At 38.2% G+C, this 23961-nt stretch overlaps 1 protein-coding gene across 6 annotated transcripts in view; it reads right to left on the bottom strand.

Annotated features, from left to right (window-relative positions):
* The window catches only part of pde1cb (phosphodiesterase 1C, calmodulin-dependent b), a 78655-nt gene extending 55128 nt beyond the window's left edge, over window positions 1-23527 (bottom strand). The window contains exons 1-2 of one of the 6 annotated variants that reach the window (XM_072364236.1): window positions 23480-23527; window positions 22708-22873 (exon numbers count right to left, since the gene is read on the bottom strand). In XM_072364236.1, the coding sequence (XP_072220337.1) occupies window positions 22708-22829 (122 nt within the window). In that variant the 5' untranslated portion in view covers window positions 22830-22873; window positions 23480-23527. Of the gene's footprint in view, window positions 1-4569; window positions 4597-10619; window positions 11168-22707; window positions 22874-23479 lie in introns of those variants that run through there. The other 5 variants (XM_072364239.1, XM_072364238.1, XM_072364234.1 and 2 more) reach the window with 5 other exon arrangements.
* Between the last annotated feature and the right edge of the window lie 434 nt (window positions 23528-23961).

Raw genomic sequence — 23961 nt, 5'->3', positions numbered from 1 at the left:
TCCTTTTTTTTTTTGTTTTCTTATCAAATTGTTTAACCGTTCAGTTTTACTTTCTGGCTGTTCTCTCCAAAAGAGTAGACGCTGGCATACAGATCTGGAGAGGACATTGTAAATAATTCTTGAAATTCCTGTTCACCAAAACATAGTCAGAGACAAATAATCTACAAATATATCTATTTTCCTAATGAACACGTCCTCTAAGTTTTACATCAGGGTAATGTAAATTGTTCCAAGGTTTAATAAAGCCTGACATCCATGAAAAATACACAAGACTTTCTTATTGTTTGTTTGTGAAATATGAATTCCCGTGGCTGGACATTTCTTCCGCTGCTACCTCCAGTTAAAGAAAAGAATATTCACCTCTTATCTTACAGCTGTTTTGCTGTTTATACTGTAGAAAAAGAGAACTGCCTACCACTTGGTATTTAGAGAATCAAATGTCACTTATTATTATGCTAAGTGATGGAGATTAAAATAATAATGGGATTTTCTGAATAATAGGAAAAAGAACTGGAAAGGACAAAGCTTTTGAACAAAGCTTTCACCGAAGTTGTTATGGTTAATGGGATTTTGTGTGGCTATTGGGATTTTCCTTGTTGTCAATGTCTCGTCATTTCCTGTTTTATTTTGGAGGATCCTGTTGTTTTGCTCACTTCCATTGGTTTTACACTTTCTGTGTCACACCTGGTTTTCCTTGCCAATTGCCTCACCTGCCGCTCATTTTCAAACCACTCCCTCTGTACATATACTGCAGGTTTTCCTTTGTTCTTTGTTGTTTGTCATTGTTTTTTCATGTTCTGTTGTTCTTTTTGGTTAGTCTGTCAGTAAGTAAGCACTCTCAGTCTTTCTTTTCAAAGCTTCAAAAACCAACTGCCAGTCTTCGCCTCTATCTATAGTCCTGTATTTGTGTCCTAACCTGAGTTAAACTTGTGACATTAAAGTATGTGTCACTTCTCTCTAAGTCCTTAAGAACCTGTGACTTGACATGGATTTATCTTAAGTTGAGAGGACCAAAAGCTTTGCTCAGCAATAAGGTTCGGGGACACCAGAAACGCAGGGGAAAGTAAAGAGTGCAAACGCAATTATTGACACAAACGTAGACACTGCAGCTAAATACTTCAGTCACAGTTAGAAACACTGCTCAAAGTGTTAGAAAATCTGGATCAAATATTCCATAGCTGAAATCTGAACAAACACAGCAGCTCTGGGAGAGAGAAATGAGCCTAAAACATCCTGTATAAATATACACTCAATAGAGTTAGCAACTGGGCTGACTACATAAGGCTATTTATGGTTGGAGGCTTGACTCGAACAGAGGAGCTGACAACACGAAGTGACCACTGAAGCATATTTACAGACTTGAGTAAAAGCCTGTTTAATTTAGAGCAGCGCCGAGGTGGTCAGGAGATAAAAATAAAATGCATTTGTGCTCTACTTGAAAAAAAAAAAAATCACAGTAAGTTGGTGATTAATGCCTGTTTGGTTAACAAAAAAAAAGTGTTATTTTTTCGTTATGAAAAATGAATACATTCAAACAACTTTCCAGCACATTAGGAAGCACAAGTCTTCACACAGATTTGTCAAGATGGTAACGCATTTTATAGTGACACTTTGTTTAATTAGCAAAGAGGCTTTGGCAGTGTGCAAGGTGCAGTATTTAAAAGAGACGTTTTCTATTGATGCAATGCATGCAAGCAATAATGTAAAACAAGAAAACATGGAAAAAGTGATCGCATCATTTTTTGCCATTGTAAATATAATACGAAGGCTAAACAAATCTACTACGATGGACACTTTAAGTGGTGGAAAGTTGGACTGCCTTAAAGAGCTGAACATTGATTGCTCTACTTACGGCACTTTGTCCTCTTTGTTAGGAAATTAATTGTTGTTTCGCGCTCCTGGTTCTTGCCAGCTGTAGCTAACTTTCAATCAATCAGCATCCTATCAAAGCATAGCATCATATCCAGAGATTATATGTTGTTAGCTTCTTAGAGCACAGCATATCCGTCCAGTGATGAGCAAAAAGAAAAAGGGAAAAAGCCATCTCGGGCGCGCTAAGCGCACCATGGACAGATACCTCCATGACGGTATAATACAGTCCTTAAGGTAAAAATTAATAACCAAAAAAGCACATAGATATCAGTGTATTCATAAATGTAAAAGCCAAAAGCAGCATATTCAAAGGATTCAAAGATCTAATGTTGGCTAACCCAGCAGGCTAGGTGCAGCCAATAAAAGCAGAGCAAACAAACCTATCCAATCTTTAAAACCTATTCTTTAACCTATCTGACTCAAACTGACTTTTCAGAAAATTGCAAAGAAAATTAAAATGGTAATATATCATTGTTAACATTGTCAACTACACATATGTTGTGCTCGGAGGGTGAACCTGACAGTCGTAGCAACAGTAGCTAAGGGAGGTGGAGCTTAACAACCTGTCAGTAGTTGAAAAAGAAGAGCAAAACACAAGAGAGACCATGTGAACCATAAATAACTTATAACTTAGATAAAAACAAACTATGTCCTATTACCACCACCGGTTTCACATAGAATATACAATCCCACACGGACTATCTTGCTGTTTTACAGCCTTTCTTCCATCCCTTTTAACCCCCTCTCTACACAAACACAAGTATACACTCTGACTAATACTCCTCTCCTATTGCTCCATGCCTCCCTCTGTGAAGAGGGCCATCTCTCCCTCCATCTGCATGTGTGAGGGGTTGTCCTGGTGTGTCAGTAATGACAATGTCCCAGTGTTCCTCTCTGCCAATTAGCCCGGCCGTAATTACACAGACACATATGGAGCTGTCAATCACCTGGCTCCTCCACACAGGAACTCATCCACCCAGCAGAGAGAGCGAGAGACATAGAGAGACAGTGACAGGGAAAGCGAATGAGTTTCCAACAGCTGCTTCTATAGCGCTCTGAACGATCGCACACTGTGTCAATAAGTGCATGAGCAGCATTCAGTTCAGTTACTCTAACTGTACGGCAATCCCACAGTTTGCACGAAAATGCCATGAAACCGTTTTAGAGATGTTTTCATCAACACATTTTGTGTAGTGTTCTCCATTCTGTGGAGTAGTAACAGTTTTCCTATTCGTGCCAATGCATTCTTTACATGAAACATGGATTTTGCTTGTGCAAAAAGGAGTCGTGTATGCTAGGATTTAACAGTCTGTAGTGTTAAGAAGGAAGCATATTAGTAATACGCCTGGTGACTTTCTGTAGTTTTTTGCAGGTAAAATATCAAAGAGAAAGAAAAAAAAATGATTGTTACTGATGATGACTAATGATTCTTACAAATAGGTGCCTTGGTTGAATATATTTCTTTGCAACAAAGAATATAGTTGTTATCGAAAACCTTGGAAACCAAGAGGCAACCTTTTGATGCAAAGTTGGAGAGTGCCAGGAGACCAACTAACACGTTCTACTAACCACGATGAGGCTGAAACTTCAAATTTAGCTGCACACATTCAAGTTAAGCATCACCTGAAACTTTCTGCCAGAGGTCTTAAACTTCTAATCACGTAAAAGTATTTTACAAGTTGAGAAAATAAAAAGATAAACCTAATTCAGTTTTTGGTGACAGTCAACTGTCATCCAAAATTCCTCCACAACAATGAAAAAAAAGGAGTGATAATATTCTGCAGAAAACAATTACCTCATGTTATAGAGGTGGTTCTACAAGCTCATAAATCAACACACTGCTTCTGCGTCGTAGCTTAGCTCTTACTAAATGAATAATAACAATAATAATAACAACAAACAATGATTATAACAACACTAATATATGTCATTTGTAGTTGTTAAATTGAGGTTGTATTTACCTCATTTTAAGACCTTGTAAAAACCAAGTGATTTTTTTAAATCATGTACTGATACGTCAACCTGAAAGATGTTTCCTTTACACATGACTATGTTCAATGACATTAATTAATTCCTGCTTTCACCCTTGTAAATAAATGAATTCCAAGTTCCCACTTAACGGGGACCTGATTTCCCCAGAGTATCTCCAACAGAACAAAACAAATGAAAGTTTCATAATTAAGGACGATAACAAGTTCACTGGAGTTATTTGTCAGGCTTTTCTGTGCTGTATGTTGTTTACAGTAAATTGTTTCACCATAATTTCTATTCATTACGGTGTTATTTAGCTGGTAATGACAACAAGGCTGACCCTTGAATCAACACATTAGAGAAAGGGAGAGTGAAAAGAGTATTTTTGAATTCAAATGAGTATGACAGCATGTTTTTCTTTTTGCAGATATGATATGTGGATCTCAGGAATGGAATTAGATGGGTACAGTTGATGACAATAATCTATTTTTATTGAAATTGCACTTAAACAGACTTTCAAAGTGCTTTCCAGGAAACGTAACTGTGAAGAATGATGAAAGAAAACAAAACTGCAGGAGGTCCACAAGGTCCAGTGATGTAGCAAAGGTAGAATATCAAGAATCAAGGACAAGGACAGAAGATGAGGCTTGGGTATGAACAAGAAGGAGAAATGAGAGGAAAAAGCTGGAAAAGGAGGAGGTCCAGAGTCCCAGCTGCAAGTCTTACCTCTGGGACGTCTTCTTGTATTTGCGCCTGTCAGAAAAAACAAACATGTGAGGATACTGACAAACAAACATCAGGGTCATGCACGAACCACCTATATTACCTAATTCAGACTAAAACATGAAAATTTGTTTTAGTGACTAACTTTGTCATACTTTACCCTGAAGGAACAAATCATTGCCAAGAAAAGTGCTCCTGTCCTGTAGTTTAACTTCAGTGCAGAAAGTCTGCCTTTTTCTCATGGTGAAAAAAATAAAACCCGTTTGACTGAGGCATTAAATCTCTTAATCTGCATGATTGAAGAACAAAAGCAGGGTCAGAATAAACCAGTAAACTTTCTAACTAAATTAGTATTGCATCAACAACATGGCTTACCTATTTAATGAAAGCTTTGCAAATGAGCACAGCTTGTGGCACGAATAGAGCAATCAAAATCTCACAAACCTACACCTTATTGTGCAATTTAGGCTTTTACTGAGATTAAAAGAACAATTTAGCAAAGGTTCAGTGGATCCAACTATGAACAATTTCACAAGAAAACCTCACGAAATGAAAGCGATTTAGGATAAGATTAGAGAGATATGTAAAAGAGAGTTCTGATGGATTACCAGTTTGAAATTAAAGCAGTTATTTGCAAATACATAAGAACATTTAAATGGTTTGTTTCCTCCCATTCTACAGTTGTCATATTACTAAGTTGAATTCAAACAGTGAATTCTGAAAAGACAAATGCTTATATTCAGTCATGCAGGTGAGGGGTTTAAAAGGCATGATGATATGCAAATAACATATGCACACACTAGCATACACAGCACTCCACCTCCTGACATCAAACTGACTTTACCACTAAACACACGCTCACACACTGTGAAACCTACACAACCTCACATTAACACACCTAAAGTACTATCACTTACCCTAACATTTGGCCTAAAACACGCCCACACATCCCCGAAGTGATAACAGTGTAGCTCTAAAAGCTTAGTTCCTACATACACCCTTACGTGCATATTTAAGGTACTCAGTAAAGTGAGGAGGAGGTGGGTGGGGGATTGGGGAGTTGAGGGGGTTGTATCCACAACTGTTCTACGGACTGGAGACGGGATTTAAATTCAAGTCAGGTAGAAGTCACAGCACTTAACTTGATTTGTTTCTCAGTCATTTTCTGTATCAACCTTTTAAAGCACAGAGTAAAACTGCAAGCTTAAGGAGGCTGTCCCCCAAAGAGAAATGTTAAGAGCTCCCCTGTGGTGAAAAAGGAGAATAAATCAATCATCTGCGGCCCATCAAGCAATTCAAATTAAAACTAGATGAAGTGTCGCAGTCAGATGGTTGTCTTATTTGGAGACAGAAAACAAAAGGGAAGGAAGGATGAATTTTAAGATTAGTGTACGAATAGTACAAGGGGTAGGTGAGTGTGGGGATACTGGAAAGTAACAGAGAAACAGAGGTATTAATACCTTCTTCACTGCTCTCCTCTCCTCCTAATCTTTGTCCAATCTTTTGCTCCTTTACTGAGCTTGCTTTGGGGGTCATCAATAGAGATCTTCTCCTTGCATTCAGTGTCCTCGGCACAGTGAGGACACTGGTTGAAACTGCTCAGAGAATTCCACGAATCATCATACAGTACAAGGGTCACAGTTAAATTGTACATCATAAGGGTAATATAACCTTGAAATGAGCAGTATTTCCTTTTCAAATTACTGGCTAGAGGACTAACATTAACTTTGTTTTCTTGTACTGTGGTGGGAGACATATTGAGATCCTTTACTCAAGTAAAAAGTATAATACTATAATGTAGTCAATCCATTACAAGTGAATATCTGGATATCTGGACTATGTCCTTCAAGTAAAGGCATTCAAGGAAATGTATTTAAATAAGCTATGTGAGTGTTACACCTTTTTAATTTTTCATTAGGTATGACCCTTTTTTTTAATATCATATATAACCAAAATGACTAAAGTTGGCTGTAAAAAAAGGGAGCAGACTTGGGTAAACAACTGAATAACTTAACAGATTTACTGTCATAGACTGCATCTCGATTGCTGTGTTTATTAAACAAACAGCATTTTCTAATGTTTTCACTATTTCATGCTATATAATCTATAATCCAAATAACCTGATGCCTACTCAACAGGTCCTCCAACCCCGGTCACCTGAAGCTGCTAACAGGTATCGAGTGGCTAAAGGGCTGCAGTGTTGGTGGTTGCTGGAGCTAAAATGCAGGAATTTGAGGAAATCCGTGAGGACATTGAGAATGACTTTCGGTTGGCTTCAAGGATGTTCTGGCGAACCCTTTGACGACTCAAAGGGAAGGCAGGTCCCATCCAAGGTTGCTTTTGCAAGATATTCGGTCCTTGTATGACCAAAGCAAGTGTTGTCCCCGCATTCTTCATCAAAGTTGTTTACATGTCGGTCTTTGCCAGGGCTGCCCCTTGTCACCGTTTCTGTATCTGATTTTCATGGACAGGATCTGAAAGCGTTGTCAGGGAGATGAGGGCATCTGATATTGGGAACCTAAGGGTCGCACCTCTATTTTTTTCTAGAAGATGGGGTTCTGTTGACTTTCAAGCTGTCCATTCAAGTTACCTATTTTCTTACTAAGTTTATGATCTTATTCACTAGTTTCACATCTTCTGAAACACAACATGAGGTTAATTTTGTAAAAATATGGGCCCAATTAATGCAAAATAGACAGTGAAGTTGTGTATGCTTTAGGGCTGGTTTTAATTGTCAATGACAGCTTGCTAACAGATAGTAAATTATCAGTACATTAATCTTAAAAAGTACCTCTTGTATGTCTTAAATGCACAACATTTCAAACTCACGTGTGGTAGTGGGGATGTTTTGACTGAACCAAAACTTTACCTATCCCACAGATGTCTATGGTGCCTCTGGATTCTCAGAAACTCAAAACATGCAGTGTCAAAAACCAATATGATGATGGCAAAATTACTAAAGTCAATGCTTTAAAACAGACAATCCAAATAAATATTAAATGACTGCGTCCATCTTATATACTGGGAATAATTTATGTCAAAAGCAATCTGGTTTTCAGATCAATTTAATCTTTATAATTCTCTTTTTCGCCCCTTTAGAAAACAGAATAAGGAAAAATAGTCAAACACAAATAGTTTTTCCCCACTGTCTTTTTTCCATCTTTATCTAGACCTAAAAAATACTGAAAATAAATTCCATACCTTTCCATACTTTTCAACTCTGTGTAGGAATCCTGTCTGTTCTGTAAACACTGTTTATGAAATATTTGTTATAAATAAAAAATCTACAACAACAAATCTCACATCATCAGTTACTTATTGTTTTTAGATGAATAAAAAGTGGCAATGAAAAAAAAAAGTCAGATTAAAGAGTGTCTCAAACTTGTTCTGGAATATAGTTCAGTTCAGCTGATGTACTTGCATTGTACATAACTTTCCACAACTGTTGACTTTCTTTTCATTTAACTGAGTAGGTTCTTTATCCATCAGACAGATTTGTAAAGACTCCACAGTGCTCTAACCTTAAGCATGCTCTCTGTTGTGAACAGATGATCAATTAATGCAATAATTCAACAAATTCCATTATGGAAAGAAGCTGTGAATGGGAATATTTTTCATGAGAAGTAATGAAAGACAAACACATTGTTCATGAACAATGCCACCAGACTGCTTCACTTCAAGGTTGAGCAAAAGAGAGAACTCTCCAAATTAAATGCTCTACCTGTCTATGAATGATTGGTGTACTCTCTGGAGCACACTATGCCAGAGATTGTGTTGTGATAGCCACACTCGCGCACAAATCATACAGCTGCCAAACAAATCTCCAAGGTTAAGCTGGCAGCACATAACCAAGCCGTCATATACACTCTTCAAACACACATCCAATCTCTATCATCAACATTATCACATATAGATAAACTTTCTCCCATCTCAACACCCATACACACTGCATAATGTTGATGTCTTCCTGTTGAACACACAACATGCAGAGTGTCACATCATGTGTGGAGGCTGCCTTCTTTAACACAGAGGCTCTTTGTGAGATTAAGGACTGATGTGATCTCTGACATGCAACAGAAGCCCTCTGAGCAACCAGCAAACTAAAGCATATCTCTTATTTAAAAATAAATAAATAAATTTAAAAAAGCTCCCGTAACAGTCATCTGACTCACTATTCATCAATTTCCAAAAAGACAGATTGATATTATGGTGACCAAATTGAAGAGACAATGACATCATCCGAGGAAATAAAATGTGACAGTGGATGATGGTGGACAAGACAGAGATAAACATAGGCTAATGAAAGACTGAGGAAAATTCTACAACATTAAGATATACATCATAGTATGAAAGTCATAAACTAAGGGGAGTAATGCAAAAAAAAAAAAATCATGTCAGTTCTGCCCATGTTAATTCACTGAGTTGTCGTCTGCGGTGAAGAAGGAAGCTGCATTTCATTCAGACCTCCCATAACAACATTAAAGAATTTTCTACCATAATCCAACCCTCCTAGCAACAGTGCGGACTCCTCCCCCTGCTGTGTAAGAATGATGAAAATGGAAAATGGATAATAAAAGAAGTCACTCTTCAACTTACATGTGTCAGGAGAAAGGTTATAACACTGCTGATTGGTCATTGAATGTTCTCAGGTATTACAGGAGTGCTTGGAATTTTTTGAATTTACATTTTTTCAGAGTTTCAGTACGAATTTGATTAAAAACATTTACATCAGTCCTAAAAGTGGACAAAGGGAACTCAATTAAACAAATGACAGAAACATAATATGCTTGATTATTTATTTATTCGGGAAATGATCCGCGATTACAAATGCGTGAGCGGCTAAATAAGAGAAACTTTGCTATCTCATGTGACTGCCTTATGCAGTCACTTACTGCAACTAGACATTTCTGGAACTGTTGAGGAGGAAATTTAGCTCACACAGAGCACCTTCATCTCTGAGATATTAGCAGGTTTCCTTACATGAACTGTTGGCTTCAGGCCCTTCCATAACCCTTCTATTGGATTAAGGTCAGGATTCTAACTTGGTCATTCGAAAAGAGTCACTTTATTCTGCTTTAATCACTCTTTGGATGAATGACTTACGGTCACATCTTGCTACAAGAGACAACTTTATCTATGTGCTCACTTCAGAGACGGATGTTCCGACTATTCAGCCTCATTGGTCCACAGAAGATTTAACAAACAGAACCCTTGGTTGCATGTATGGTATTCAGCAAACTGCAGACTGGAAGGAATGATGATTTTCTGTGATCATTTGGAAATACATAAATGACCAGGAGTAATTTGTGTAGATGGGTTCTATTCATCTCGGTTTGAGGACTTGTGTGAAAATATGAGAGCCTTTTATGTTATCTTCATATGGAAGTTTAGAAAAGTGTAAATGGTTCCCTTAAAAAGAGTGTCTCTAAAGATATGAGCTAAAGAAATTTGCAGAAATGAGAAATGTGATGCTCATGGAGGTTTTTGGATTATTTATGGAACAAATGACACGGCTGCATATCAGATCAAATATAAAAAGGAAGTAGACATACTGTATGAAGGAAAATAACACAAATTGTGTGCAGGAGTTTAAAGACTTGAATTTACTTGAATCAATAAATTATCTGTGCTGAAGTGTGAACATTCTTCAACCATGGTGGGCTTTCCTTTTCTTTCGGAATCTCAATTGAAGGAAACAAGCCATTTAGAAATATTTTAAGGCTATGCAATCTTCAAATATATCTGTTAGCTGGAGCAGTTCCAGCATCTTTATGGGTTCTTGTCACATATTTAGACATTAGTTCATTTTCTATCAGGTAATCTAACAGTGTTCCCTCCTCTCTCCTATACACTGACATGTCCACCATGCAACTGAAACTTGAACAGCATGACAACAATGATCCTTTCTATATCTGTTATCAGACTCCTGCAGATTATATCAAAATGAATTCTAAAAGCATAGATCAAAAGATTGAGTATGAACATACTCACTGAACATACACACTCACTTTATGTCACACACTTGTTGAAAAGAGTAAAGTGGTTATACTCACAATCCCCGGAGCCTAAGCCAAATCTTCTCTATCTGTTCCGGCTGGAGGTACTTCAGGGCCGTACTTTCAAACTCCTCGATTTCTTTAGTGGGGGACTCCATTTCAGAAAGAGTTCCAGATGAGACAACAACAGATGGCAAATTATCTTTTAAAAAAGTTTAATCCCTGTTGGACGCAACACAGAGGAGATAGGGTTGCGACGTGGTGAAACCCAGAATATCACAGAGATTTCCTCATTCACATTTGCACCCACAGCTGCGACAAACCGCCTGCCATCCTTCTCTTTCCTCCCTTGTACTGTGAGAGTGTGTGTGAGTCAAACTCAGTAACTCTCTGTGCAGTGCAGTGCTCAAGCAGCTGTGACAGTCGTGAAACAGTCCAACTGCACCTCTTTCCCTTCTCCCTCTCTTGTTTCTTTCTCTCTCTGTTACTCGTTCACTTCTCTCCTGTGTGAGCGCAGGGGTCCTGGAGCCGTGCCATGCTCTCCCAGCAACAACGGGATGCAGACGGCAGGGCAGCGCAATCCAGGATTAACGCTCACTGCCGAGCTCTCCACACAAGAGGGAGGGGAGGAGAAACAGCACCCGTCAAAGGGAGGGAGGAGTCTGACCGATAATGAGAAACCATGTTCTGTTTCATCCAGTGGGAAACCGCAGGGGGTGAGGGAGGAAAACGAATGGGGATACAGAGGGACAAGAGGGCGAAACTTTAAGGAGGAGAAACGATGAAGATGACAGGGCCCAGTATTATATAAACAAATTTACTAGTTAAGAAAAAGACTTAAAACGTGAAAGACTCTCTAACAAATACAGTGTTTTTTATTCTTCACTTATTTCATTATCAACTTAAAAGTAAACATCATGAACCAAAGCAAGACTTTTCAGAAGTTTAGATGAATATTCAAAGTCATAAAAACATTTGCTGTTAAATGTGATATTTTCCACTCTGTATCTGTTGTCTATTAATCTGAAACGTAGATAAAACATTTTCGCTACAACATATTAAAAGCCATGCCAAGGGGGATTAAACAGCATGCAGAGAGCAGTGACACTGATTTGACAGAGATTACTTTGATCCACTGAGTGTATTTGGGACCGGCCTATATTCAATCCTTCCAAATGCACTTTAATGCATAAAATACAATTTTCTCCTTCTCTTGGGTTCTCTTACACACAACACATCCTAGTATCCAAATATGATGTTTTACTAGCAGTTGTGTGGAGAAATGTATTTTCATCTTCATTCTGTAAGACAGTGCAGCAGTTTCCAGCTAAGTTTCATATTTAGGGTGATTTTTCTGACACTTTCAGCCATCATGACATATTTTCTACCCACTGTATAACGGAAGCAACTTCATTTGCAGTATGTACAAAGTACTGGGTACTCTGGACATTGTATATTAGAATATTTTTTCAAGATTTACCTGAATTGACATGTTCTCCATCACTCTGCCTTGCAAGAAACTCTAAAATCACACAAGGTGTCTCTTATGCTCCGTATATTCTATACAGGTGATTGAATGTTTTTAAGCATCTACGTCATTGAGCTGTCTTCTTGTCTTTTTTTTTTAAGTCAAAAACTTGTAAGGATGACTCAACCCTCCCAACCCACCCACTGCCACAAGCCCCTTACCACATGCCCCCTACCTTACTCTCAGGTTTTTCAATTACTTGATGGAGGATGCAGGGATAATGCCAGGGTGCCACCTCAAAGAGGTTCCTGCTTTCATCTACAGAGATGTGTCCTCCACGAGGAGGGAGGAGAAAGGTTTGTCTGAGTGCCATGAGCCTGCTGATGTTCTCAAAGGAGCACTCATCCATGTCGCTTTCTCTCTGTCTTTCAGTTTTTTCTCTTCCTGTCTGCCTGTCTTATATCCAAGTTTTCTTTATCACTTTGCTCTTCCCTTTCTGTGGAGGTATGCTGGCCTCAGGAGATCTAAAGTAACGAGCCGAGATAACAGGTAACCTTGAAGGGAAACTACAATAACGTCAAATTTTTCTGTTTGCATCACATGAGGCCTTTGCACGTATACCATTTAAAGCCAAGATGGATGTGTCTTTGTTGCAGGTTGATGTCATGTGAGACCGAATGAAGTTAATCTGCTGCTGTTAGAGGCTACTACTGTGTAGAGGCAAGCCAACGTCACAGACCTTGCAACTCTAAGCGACAACGTTGTTGTCACTCAGCTGAATCTGCAGGCTTGATGTTTGTTAGTACACACCAATGTGGGGCTGAGTCACCTCTGTTCGCCATTTGAGAGCTAGTTTATGTATTCATTTTTGCCAATAACAAACATCTTAAAAGGGCAACGGCTTTTTCAGCACATTGAGCTGATGTGTCATGTCATTGATACCAATTCAAATTAATACCGAAACATGGACATTACAGGGAAGACAAAAATATTTTCCATGCAAGAGTATAATACCCTGAAACTTTCTAAAACCAGAATCCACTACTCTCACAAGTTGTACAACAAAATAAAGGCTCTCTTGGAAATACTGCTTGAAAGCATGCACCACTAGTTACAATATGCCCATATGCCTCTATAACTGTCTTCTTTTCCATCCAGTCTTTCTTCCTCCACATGTGCTCAGTAAATCAAGATATCGCAGGAGTAGACATGTAGGCCTGGACACCCTCATGCTGAGAAAACAGAGATGCCATGCATTCAACTGTCACGGTAAACTCAACTATTTAGTTTTACATAATGCACTTAAACTCCTGTGTAAATTTCAGATGCAAAATACAATGTTTTATTATTAGGTTGGAATAAAACACAGTTATAACCAGACTGCCCTTTGTCTAAAAAAACATGCAGGCACTGTATGTATGTAGAGGCAGGAGGTCTGTTTGCAATTAAATTCCCTAAAACTTGGCAATATTCTACTGATTTCCAGTTGGTTTGGTTGGTTAAAAGCAGCACTTGTATTTATAATATATCACGCTCGGGGTAAATTACAAAGCTCCCCAACCCCATTTCAACATTTCCCAAAAGATTTCAACCCTGGTGGTCAGATGACACTGTTTTACAAACTTTTTTCCATTAGGGACAGGCAGTGTTAGAAATCCTACCTACACGCCCATCCTCCACTCTGACCTCCTCACCCTTGCTTTTCCAACTCACCGGATAAAACTGTACTTCCTGAATTGGCACTAAATGAACAAAAACAGCAAAGTATGAAATCATCAGTTTTTTATTTTTTTTTTTTAACATTAATATCTTGAATGTGTATCATGCAACCTTATAAAACCACTGCATGTCACAGTCAAGAAGCAACATAATCTAATTTCATAACAAACCAAGCCAAAACAGAGGTAAAGCCTGATTAAAATAGCTCATAGATCATTATAAATAGGTAAACACTGTCCTATATTACCTCAGATTATATCTCTCTTTTATTGAGAACGTTTTAAACTGAAGATAGTGGGTGATTCAGGGGAGATTTGCTAGTTCAATCATACTCATGTCCCCCAGTTTGAGAACAAAGAACAAGGTTTGTCTAACACTGGCATACGGAAACACTTTATTAGCTACAGTATGTACCAGCATAGTCATGGGGAAGGTTGACATCTGTCTGCACCTGTTTCACTTCACTTCACTGTGAGGAACTCTTTCTGGTCTTTTTTCTCACGTAGTTGTGTCTCTGCACTCATAAACTAAATATTCAGCTCGCAGTGTGCGTTCTCCTGTCAATCTAACCTCGGTGTATCCACCTCTTTAAGACACACAGTGTCAACAGTGAGTCTTGTTCTTCATGATGTGGTTTTAATGAACTGAAATCATTTTCTAGAAGCTTAATCAATGCTAGTAGGACAAGACATTTTGAGGTGACAAAACGAAAGTCAAGTTTTACTGCTACTGGGAGCTCAATAAGTGTCACATAGTTTTGAATAATTTGAATACTATTACAATTACTAGACGGGTTAAATGAAATATTCATAGCTGTCCACATTTACTTGGAAAAAGAAAAAACATCTTTGATGCATGAAATTAAGTATATGCAGTGTCATTGAGAGGGATGTGGCCTTCAGCCTTTGCACCTAAATAAATCTCAGAGATTCATTTAATTCAATTACTAACTTATAAATAAACACATTTTGAAATGAAATTTCAAAAAGCATTGTAGCACGATGCTTATTTGTACTACTGGACTGGAGAAAAAGAACATTACACAAATGTTGGATATGTGATCAAATATTAGGAATTCGTACAGGCATTTTTCTTGCTGCTCATTTTCATACCCTTCTTCATTGTTGCATAGTAATCTGACTGTAAAATTGAAAGCAATTAACAGGCTGAGGAGGCTATCCTTATAGAAGCACATCCGCACAAGAACAACACAAAATGCGTCAGCAAAGACAGCATCAAGAGAGTCCACAGGAAGAGAAGCAAGAAAGAAGAAAGTGTTAAAAGCTATGAGCTTTGCTTTGGCAGTGGCAAAGGGGTAACATTTTGTCTGCATAAGTGATTGTCTTCAAGAGCAGAACAGCGTTTACACTGATAGCAAACATCATATTTAACTTCTACACTGATGAACCAACACAAGAGCTTAAACTAATTGTGTCCTTCAGGTAATGAAAATCAAAATGAGTAATTTCCTGATTAATTACTGGAACAAGTGTTAACAAAAAAAAAAAGACCCCAATGAATCAAGTCATATGAAAATGAATTATTTGTATGACTATGACAGAAGGTCCTGCTGGAAATTACACTGTGCTGAGGTATTCTTGTCACTGTGCTCGAGCTCCCTCAAAGCTCACATATCGGAACCAAGACATTAACAGCCTCAGCCATTTGGAGGTACATGAAAAATTCAAATCTCATTTGAATTTCCAGGCCGGTCGATAAGGATAGCTATGCATCAAAATAGCAAGCGCCTTTGCAGTAATGACCACATTTTGGTGGAGATCATCTATCACAAAATATGATTCCACCATCTATACTTCATTTCTCTTTGTGCATTGGAAGAAGTGGAGATACAAAGATGGGTGGGAGAAATTGAGAGGACTTGGCCATAAAACTGTATGTATTTGAATAAACGTCCTATTACCTAGTCCCCAAGACAGATCCTAACAGGTCAAAGGTGATGCAGCACATAAAGAGGTTATTACAAAACCTGTCAGACTTGAGAGGGATCATGGACACAGGCCTTCTCTTACAACTGTGGTCAAAATGTTTCAAATTGGTACTGCAGCCAGAATTGGGAGTTTGATTAGATGATGATTATTTTTTCCTTGATTGATACTGTTTGTATATAGCAAACGCTTACATGTAGGGCGCCAGCTCTGTCTTCTACTTGGACTGAAACAGCCAAAAGCAATGCAATGGACTAGACAATTTTGAGAGATATTCATGGCCCTCACAGGATGATGCTCACAGAAATAATTGATCACTAATCTTTTATTTGCTTTTCGCAGCATGAAATTAGCATTTGCAGTTTTGAGGGAAATGTGTGGAAAGTCTGTCAACTTGAATGCAGTATATGTCAGGAGGATTTTCTTTAATGCGACTGGGCATTTTGTTTCTCTATTGTATTGAGAGTCAACGTTAAAGGGCCGTTGTTATAGCCTTAGTACATATCTCGTGCAGCTTCACATCTACTGGTTGTCCTTGTTGTAACCTCACAGATGCAGAGGGTTGACATACTATAAGGTCAGCATGTGCTTGTTCATAGCTGATGTAACTGTTGACAGTCATGCTCAGAGCAACAGTTATCACCCATTGCAGCCACATATAAGGCTGCCTGATATATCCATTGACATACCATTTAAACTATTTTGATTTGCCAAATACTCAATTTTCTTCGCTAACCCCTGGTATGCCATCATTATCTTATTCCACTTAGGGGTAGAAGAGTAGGTTCTGCAAGCTTACTAAATATAGACCAACGCCTAGCTAACAACAGAGTAGCTAGGTACATTAATGACATCACACACAAATGACATCTATTCGGAGGGCAACTACATAGGCCAAATGCACACTGCATAATCTAAAAAGGTTATGCAACTTCCAAGCGTAACACTTACAGTTTTTTTGTTTCATTTTGTCAAACCTCAGTGTGTCATTGTCAATATCAAAACTATGACTTAAACTCTCTCATGGCATGAAAATGTGTTTTACTAAATCAACCACACATTTGATGTTTTTTGACATTAGCTAGGTTCAATAAAGTGATTTTACTATGCGTCTATCATTCAGTCATTCACACACACATTCCAACAGAGTTCCCCCTTTTTGTATACATGCGGTGCTTTTTCTCTTTCATACAAACAATCATACACACATGAGCACAAGAGGCCAAGATGTATCTTTCACGAGAACACACCATCACTCTACCACCTGAGTCCTTCTCGCTTGATGTTACTGCACCATTTAACCCTTTGGTGTCTGAGCCACTATTTTTATTTATCTTATTTTATTTTGATTCTTCATTCTTTTAATGCCTTTAATGATTATTTTTTCAAATGAAGTGTTGTAAGACACAAACACACAAACAACTGATTGGAACCACTTATCATAAACAACTATTTTACCTCAGATTAGTCAATGAGATAGATCACTCTGATTAAATCATTAGTTAATCAGAGTCAATGAATTACATAACATGTTAAAGTGACACTAACTATATCATTTATCTGTGCATGATGCCGAAATGCTTAATAGAAGCATGTTTTTACAAAACAATGTATTAGACATGTTGGTTTAAATTGAAAAGCTAGTTTCTGTCTTAACACATTAAAACACACCCAACTGAGCTTGAACTATGTTGCAGAAAAAAACAGAACTAACAATGATCTGTATATTTGTCTGAGAGAGGAATTACAAACTCCAAGTCTAACTCAGAATTTATTGAATGGTTCAAGGTTCAAGTTACACAGCGCTGTGGACCTCTCTCTGCCAGGCAGACAAAGGGTACCACTCTTTTGCGAAACAAACTTTTATATTGCCATACAAACATGATGTTAATATCATTGGTCCAAAAGTTGGGGAAAAGCCATGGTTTAGATTTGGATTTTCCTGATTGGTCCTTAGTCCGATATCAGCCTCATACCCCATCTCTGCTCCAGTCAGATGTCTTCTCCCTGTGTGGGAAAACTCTTCCCTATCTCCCTGTGTCTGGGGATTTTCCAAAATAGGCTTCATCCCCCATGTTTTGACTCCCCCTGTAAGCACGTAACAGTTTCTCTCCACACTCAACTCAGTCTCTTTCCTGTTTTAACCCTTCACACAGTGGGGTCAATGCTTGTTTCCTTCAGAAAGGAGCGTATTAACTCTATACAAGCACAATGCATAAATACGTATAGTAAAAGGTAATAATAAACCCTCAACAATATCCACCAACAGTGTTCTGTTTACATGCTTTACCTTATTGAATAATGCAAGGCCTCCTTCTTCATTCTGCACTGAAAAGTTATGTCCCTATGCTCAGGCCTAGATTGAACACTGCAGTCTGCTGCTAGTCCTTTTTGCGTTGTGTTTAAGTGCAAGTTTTTTTTTCATAACTGTTAGCAACATAAGGTGACACAGCAGTGCCGGTCCTGCTGCCTCTTGCTGGTTGTTTGGTGTATAAGAGATCCAAGGTGGAAGATCTCTTTGCACTCACCTTGACGTGTGTACATAAACACAATTCTGTATCGTCACAACTTTTTGGGAAGCAAGTCGTCATTTAGTATGAAATTTACACAGCTTACATGCAGAAACTGGAAATCTTTAGTGTTCATAAACAAGGTACAAGCTCTTATGGAGGTAGCTTGTGTAAAGCACTTAAAAATGACTAGCTTTAGCATATTAAATAATGTATATTCTTTGCCTAAAATCATAGGCATGCGACAATATCTCTGTAGTTTACTTGAGTTAAAACTTGCATCCTTGTCACTGGCAAATTACAGTTATGACTTCACAAATAGAAGTCTATGATAGATAGTGTTTTTCCATCAAAGGTCAAGGCAGAGGAACTACTGCTACACTGGCTGCAACAAACAAGCTCAAAGTAAGAAACATTACAACAAATTTATCATGTGCAGACTAAATAATTTGCTTCCCACCTACATGCCTTCTAGTCCATATCTGCTCTGATCCTATTAGCATATTAATCCAACAATGGGATATGTTCAAAGCAGAGGCAAAGCCTGCAAAGAGAGGAGTACTTATGTGGTGGGCAAGTGGATTATAATCTACACAGAACCCACATAGTGTATTTAAAAGCTGTTATGTGAGCAAAGTGAATACACTATTACAGAATAAGGTCATGGGAAATGAAGCAAGGGGAGGGCAGTTTCAAAGAAATCGCCCTAATGTATGCTCAGCCTGTTGGTGAATGCCATTAGAGAAAACTGGTTGATCTTATAACAGGAGATGTCAGTGTAAAAAACCTTTAAACCCTTTATCTAAAACATTTTTTGTTCTTGTTTGTTTGTAATAACCAAGCTTGAAAGAACTTATAATGCTTATATTGATCCATATTTTGGATAATAAAGTAAAGAAATAGGCTGTCAGGAGTGATTTCGGATAATGATTTTGCACAGCTCATTCTATCATTCTTTATTTTGTTTTGTTTTTTCAGCTGTTAAGAACACAAACCATTCTGACACACAAAGATACTGTACCATACTGTTTAAAATTATATCTAAAAATATGTGGTGTCGTGTGTCATACAGCAGTGAGACATCTTAATGTCATAACTGTGAGGTCATGCCTTAATCATTTAGATCAATGGCTCTGCCATTTTCCTGTCTGCTTCCAGTCACTCTGGCCAGTGGAGGCTCATTAACGGGCTAGTGAGGCTAGTGATGGAACTTGTTGCTTCACAGGGGATGTTGGTGGGGGTCTGTGAACCCACTGCTACTGCCAAAGGAGGGGTCAGCTTCAGAGACTGTGGGCTGCCACAATGGAGACAGCAGCCTTAATCAACTGCACAGTTCACAGCAGCACACAGCATCCAATTAACCATCAGATAAATCTCTCTGCAGACCACAGAGGAGAGAGTGAGTTTCAGCTGCACATGTGCATAAACTGCACTTCCATGTGGCGGCACTGAGTTCGGTGATTCTGTTTGAAAAGAAATCATATATTTTCATTGTTTGTGAATTAGTTTCCATAAGTCATTACATCTGGTTTAATTTTCTTCTTAGGTCTAATTAAATTATCAATGAATGTCAATGCAAGGAATGTTAATGATGCGACTGCATCATGGTGAATTGGTTCCCAATAAAACAAAAATGCAATCAAAACATTGTTACATACCATAGGTTCTGCCATCAGCAGTACATTTTATTAATTAGACTGGAATCTAATGATATGTGAATCTGATGATAAGGCTAAAGTTGATGTCATTGCCCTTATTTAAGAAAGCAAGTATATGCTTGATTATTCTAAAGTTCCAATTTGGAAACATTTTCGTAAAAACGGTCAGACATAGGTGTAAATTAATACAGCTGAATTCCCTACAAAGCTGTTCTCCTTCTGTGTCAGATGTCCAAACATGCCAGAAATGGTGACTGAAAAGGTGCCAATTAAGACCCTGTGTCAACTCTACAGTGAATTTAACTATACAGCAACAGAATGTCTTGCAGATTTTCTGACACAGCCCACAGTGTTGCAGGGATGAATGTACTTCAGTCAATGACTTGATTCCGTGTGTATACTGGGACAAGAACTGTGTACCAAGTAAATGGCCGAGTCGAGATGTAACCATAGCTTGACTCGATTGTCCACATAACCATGCTGATTGTGTCGCTCTCTCTCTTGTTGCCAAAGCAGTTCTGACCTGATCAGGGTATGAACACTGTTCCTTTGGGAGAGTCCTAAGATGTTTGGCACTGGATATTGGCAGGGACCACTGGGGTGCAGGGTGATTTAATGAGAAGTTCAGTGTTCTTCATTCCCCCTGTAAGTGCTTTTATTGTTATGGCAGATACTTGTTTCAGTAACAACTAGGTACATAAAGAAACAACAACTACAAGTACCAGCTTGCTGACTTTGGGTATAATAGTGACCAAACAGTAAGCTTGATGCAATCTTCATCAAAAAACTTTACAGGCTTCACCATCTGCACGACAGCACAATGTAACCCATTCAGATGCTAGGCAGTGCTTTTAAATGCATAAGGCATCCTCAATGAGAAGCAGCAACATTGTGAGGCCGACCACACAGACGAGTCAGCGTGTGTTTAAACCGTACTGTCTCCATATTGTATTTTAGTGCCTCCCCGTGTGACTAAGCGTGCACTTCATTTTAGTTTTTCAGCAGAACATTTTAGTGGCGAATTCAGTTCATACGTTCAGTTGAACTAAAAAAAAAATCAAGGACAAAAAAGCTTGAAACATTCTCGCTGTTCCTGTGTATGAGAGTAATTTTTTCCTTTGCTTTAACTCCCATTAACTCCCATTTGCTTTAAAGGGGAACTCCGGTATTTTTAAACCTAGACCTTATTTCTGGCATGAAATACATTTATCTACTCACCGAGAACAGTTTGGCGAACTGTTCGGAAGCTATTTAGAAAACTCGCGATCGGTGTATAGCCATATAACGGAGTGAATAGGGCAGGGACGATGCAACCTCTAAATAAGGTATTATCTGTCTTTATTTCACCAATACTTTAAGGCGAATGAATAACTTTCGCCAAACTACTCGGTGAGTAGATAAACGTATTTCATGGCAGAAATAAGGTCTAGGTTTAAAAAAAAAAAAACGGAGTTCCCCTTTAACTCCCTGTTACAAGTCATGCGATCATCCTCCATTCACCAATCAAATCTAATCATCATTGACTGGAGGATAACGGCGAACTCAGGCCGCAGAGGTGACACTGTGGTTACATCATTTTATGGATTACTGCTGGTTTAATCACTCTGTACCATAATCTCGCTATTTATCATTCATTCAATACTGCAATTCCAGTGGATTTGCCCTCTATTAACCACTGCTGACGTGACTGAAGACATCCCCTGGCTTTTGTAGGATACCCCTGACAAAAAGATGACCATTATTTGAGGTGTGAGAATAGAAAACATTATTTTATCAGACAAATGATTGCAAAAATAAAGACTGAAGACTTCTGCATTGATTTTTGTACTGGTGCTTTGCTATGCTGATCAAACTATATATGACACTGAAAAAAGTATATGTCTTCATGGACAAATTGACTGTTATTTTCGAGGAGGGTGCCTCTAGCTGTCTTGCTCTTGCTGTGTTTTCCTTTCAAACGTCACTCTATAGCCTTTAAATAAGGAAATAGGCTGTGTCCAGCCAAGTGGAAAATCACTTTCTACTTGTCACCACCCAAGTCTGGAAAAAAGGGATCTATGCTCTGGGGATTCACTATGGCCAAGGACAACAACACTGTTATCTGAGATAGATAGCGTTGAGAAGAACCAAAGAGGAAGAAAAAAAATCTAAATGGACAAACAACAGTAAGATGGGATTTCCAAATTCTCATATCAAGCATACCATAAATTGGTAATCTCTTTAGAAATAAACAGAAAACACATTTCTAGACACAATGTAACTTTGTTATGGAGTACTGGGCATAATTTTGGTATCCTCTGACAATTTCTCCTACCAGTGGCATTTGTAACATCCTCTGGAGCCATCAAGGTTAATTGGAATCCGGCGTTAAAAGACAACATGGTTATGCTAATGCTGGTTTGAAGTCCCCCTTTATCAAGGTGGAATCAATCATGGCCAAGTCCCTTGAGGTTAGCAGCCATACATAGCAATTACCACCATGTGCGAGAGTGAATATAGAAAGCTAAATGTCAGACCAATTACTATTTTGTTCAAGAACAGCAATCAAAGGATCAGCATTAAATCTTGCAGACTGGAAAATCACGCTAATGCTTATCCACAAATACAAAGCAAATAGAGATTGGTGTATAGTTGTACACGCTGGCTTGTTTCCACCCTGTACTGAATGCTACTACTGAAAAGGTAAATTGACAGAGCATAAATTCTTTCTCTGTGAGAATATGAGATATACACGGCCGATGTCTCATTGCAGCCTGACACTTGATTCACTTCATGATGTTAAGCAAACACTAAGCAGTAGCTGCTTTTTGGCATTATCACTGAGGCAGCGTGACAGCAGCAAACCTGATGGCAGTTTTCTCTGTGGCATCTGGTTCATCTGCTGCAGGAAGATCGTCGGCCAGAATCTCCTCAGGACTCCGTGGGTCATTCAGGGGGGCCTTCTGCTCTTTGCCTTTGATCCCCATCCCTGCCGTGATGGCATTCCACAAAGCACTCTGGGACTTTGAGCCTTCAAAAACAAACAAACAACAATGATAATAGATCAACATAAGTCACGGTATGTAGTTATTCTATACAGTGCCATGATACATGGCCTACATACATGATGTTGTTTATTTGCCAGGTGGTAGTTCAATACTCTAGTACACAGAAATAGTAGTTGTGCCTTCACAGGAAGTAAACCGTTTTCAGAATCAATGCAAGTGAGGGTGATTATTTAATGCTTGGGTAATGCTGCCCCCATGTGGATAATAAGTGGTCATATACCTTTAAAACTACTATTAAGTTGGTTGCATTTTAATCTGGCCAAATGAATTTTATCAGCTCACAAACCTCAGTTTCAGAATCAGTTACTGTAAATATATCATATGTTTAAATTTAAACTTAATTTTTATGACAATAGAGATTCATTTTTAAAACCTCCAGTAAGATATTTATTTTAATGTCCTTTGGTCTCTCTTTTAATGAGGTGGCCATAAATTCCTGCAGCTAATATCTCATTATGACAGGGTAAAAAGGCCCTTTGATGATTTCATCTGAAAGGTGAATTGATTTGAGATGACAGGATTAAGTGTGCGGACTATGAAGTAAAACTCCTAGTGCTTATTACACTTACGTGCAAAATTGGCCTGGGGTCTGGTGGAACTCTCTCCATCTTCATTTGCAACTAGAGGGGAAAAAAAAGTTAAAATAACAAAGAATCAAACAATTCCAGCATATAAAACTGTTTATAGTGAATACCATAATCAAAATACCCAGCATTTAACCATGCTTTCAAATATTTCATGAGCATGTGGCATCTTTGCTGTTGTTTTGTTCTTTATTGCTTATATTTATACATAAATTTGTTGAAAAATGCACAAAAGTGCTTCTGAAATATGAAAATTAATCATTTCATTTTCCAAAAGGAAAGCAAATTAAAAACATCTATCAGTTCTATCTGCCCCTTAATTAACAAAGAATTGTCACAAATGAACGTGTGATTTGAATTACGTTCCAATAATTGATGTTACATTCAATTCACTATGTGCAGCACAAGTCATTTAAATGTGACTCTTCACTCCTGCCCTCACTTTTTTGTCAATAATTTAGCTGTTA

This window comes from Leuresthes tenuis, unplaced genomic scaffold, assembly GCF_036924035.1.
Source record: "Leuresthes tenuis unplaced genomic scaffold, fLeuTen1.0.hap1 SCAF_14, whole genome shotgun sequence".
Taxonomy (NCBI): Eukaryota; Metazoa; Chordata; class Actinopteri; order Atheriniformes; family Atherinopsidae; genus Leuresthes; species Leuresthes tenuis.
Note: the sequence above shows the minus strand (reverse complement) of the source record. Positions and strands in the feature narration are given on the sequence as shown.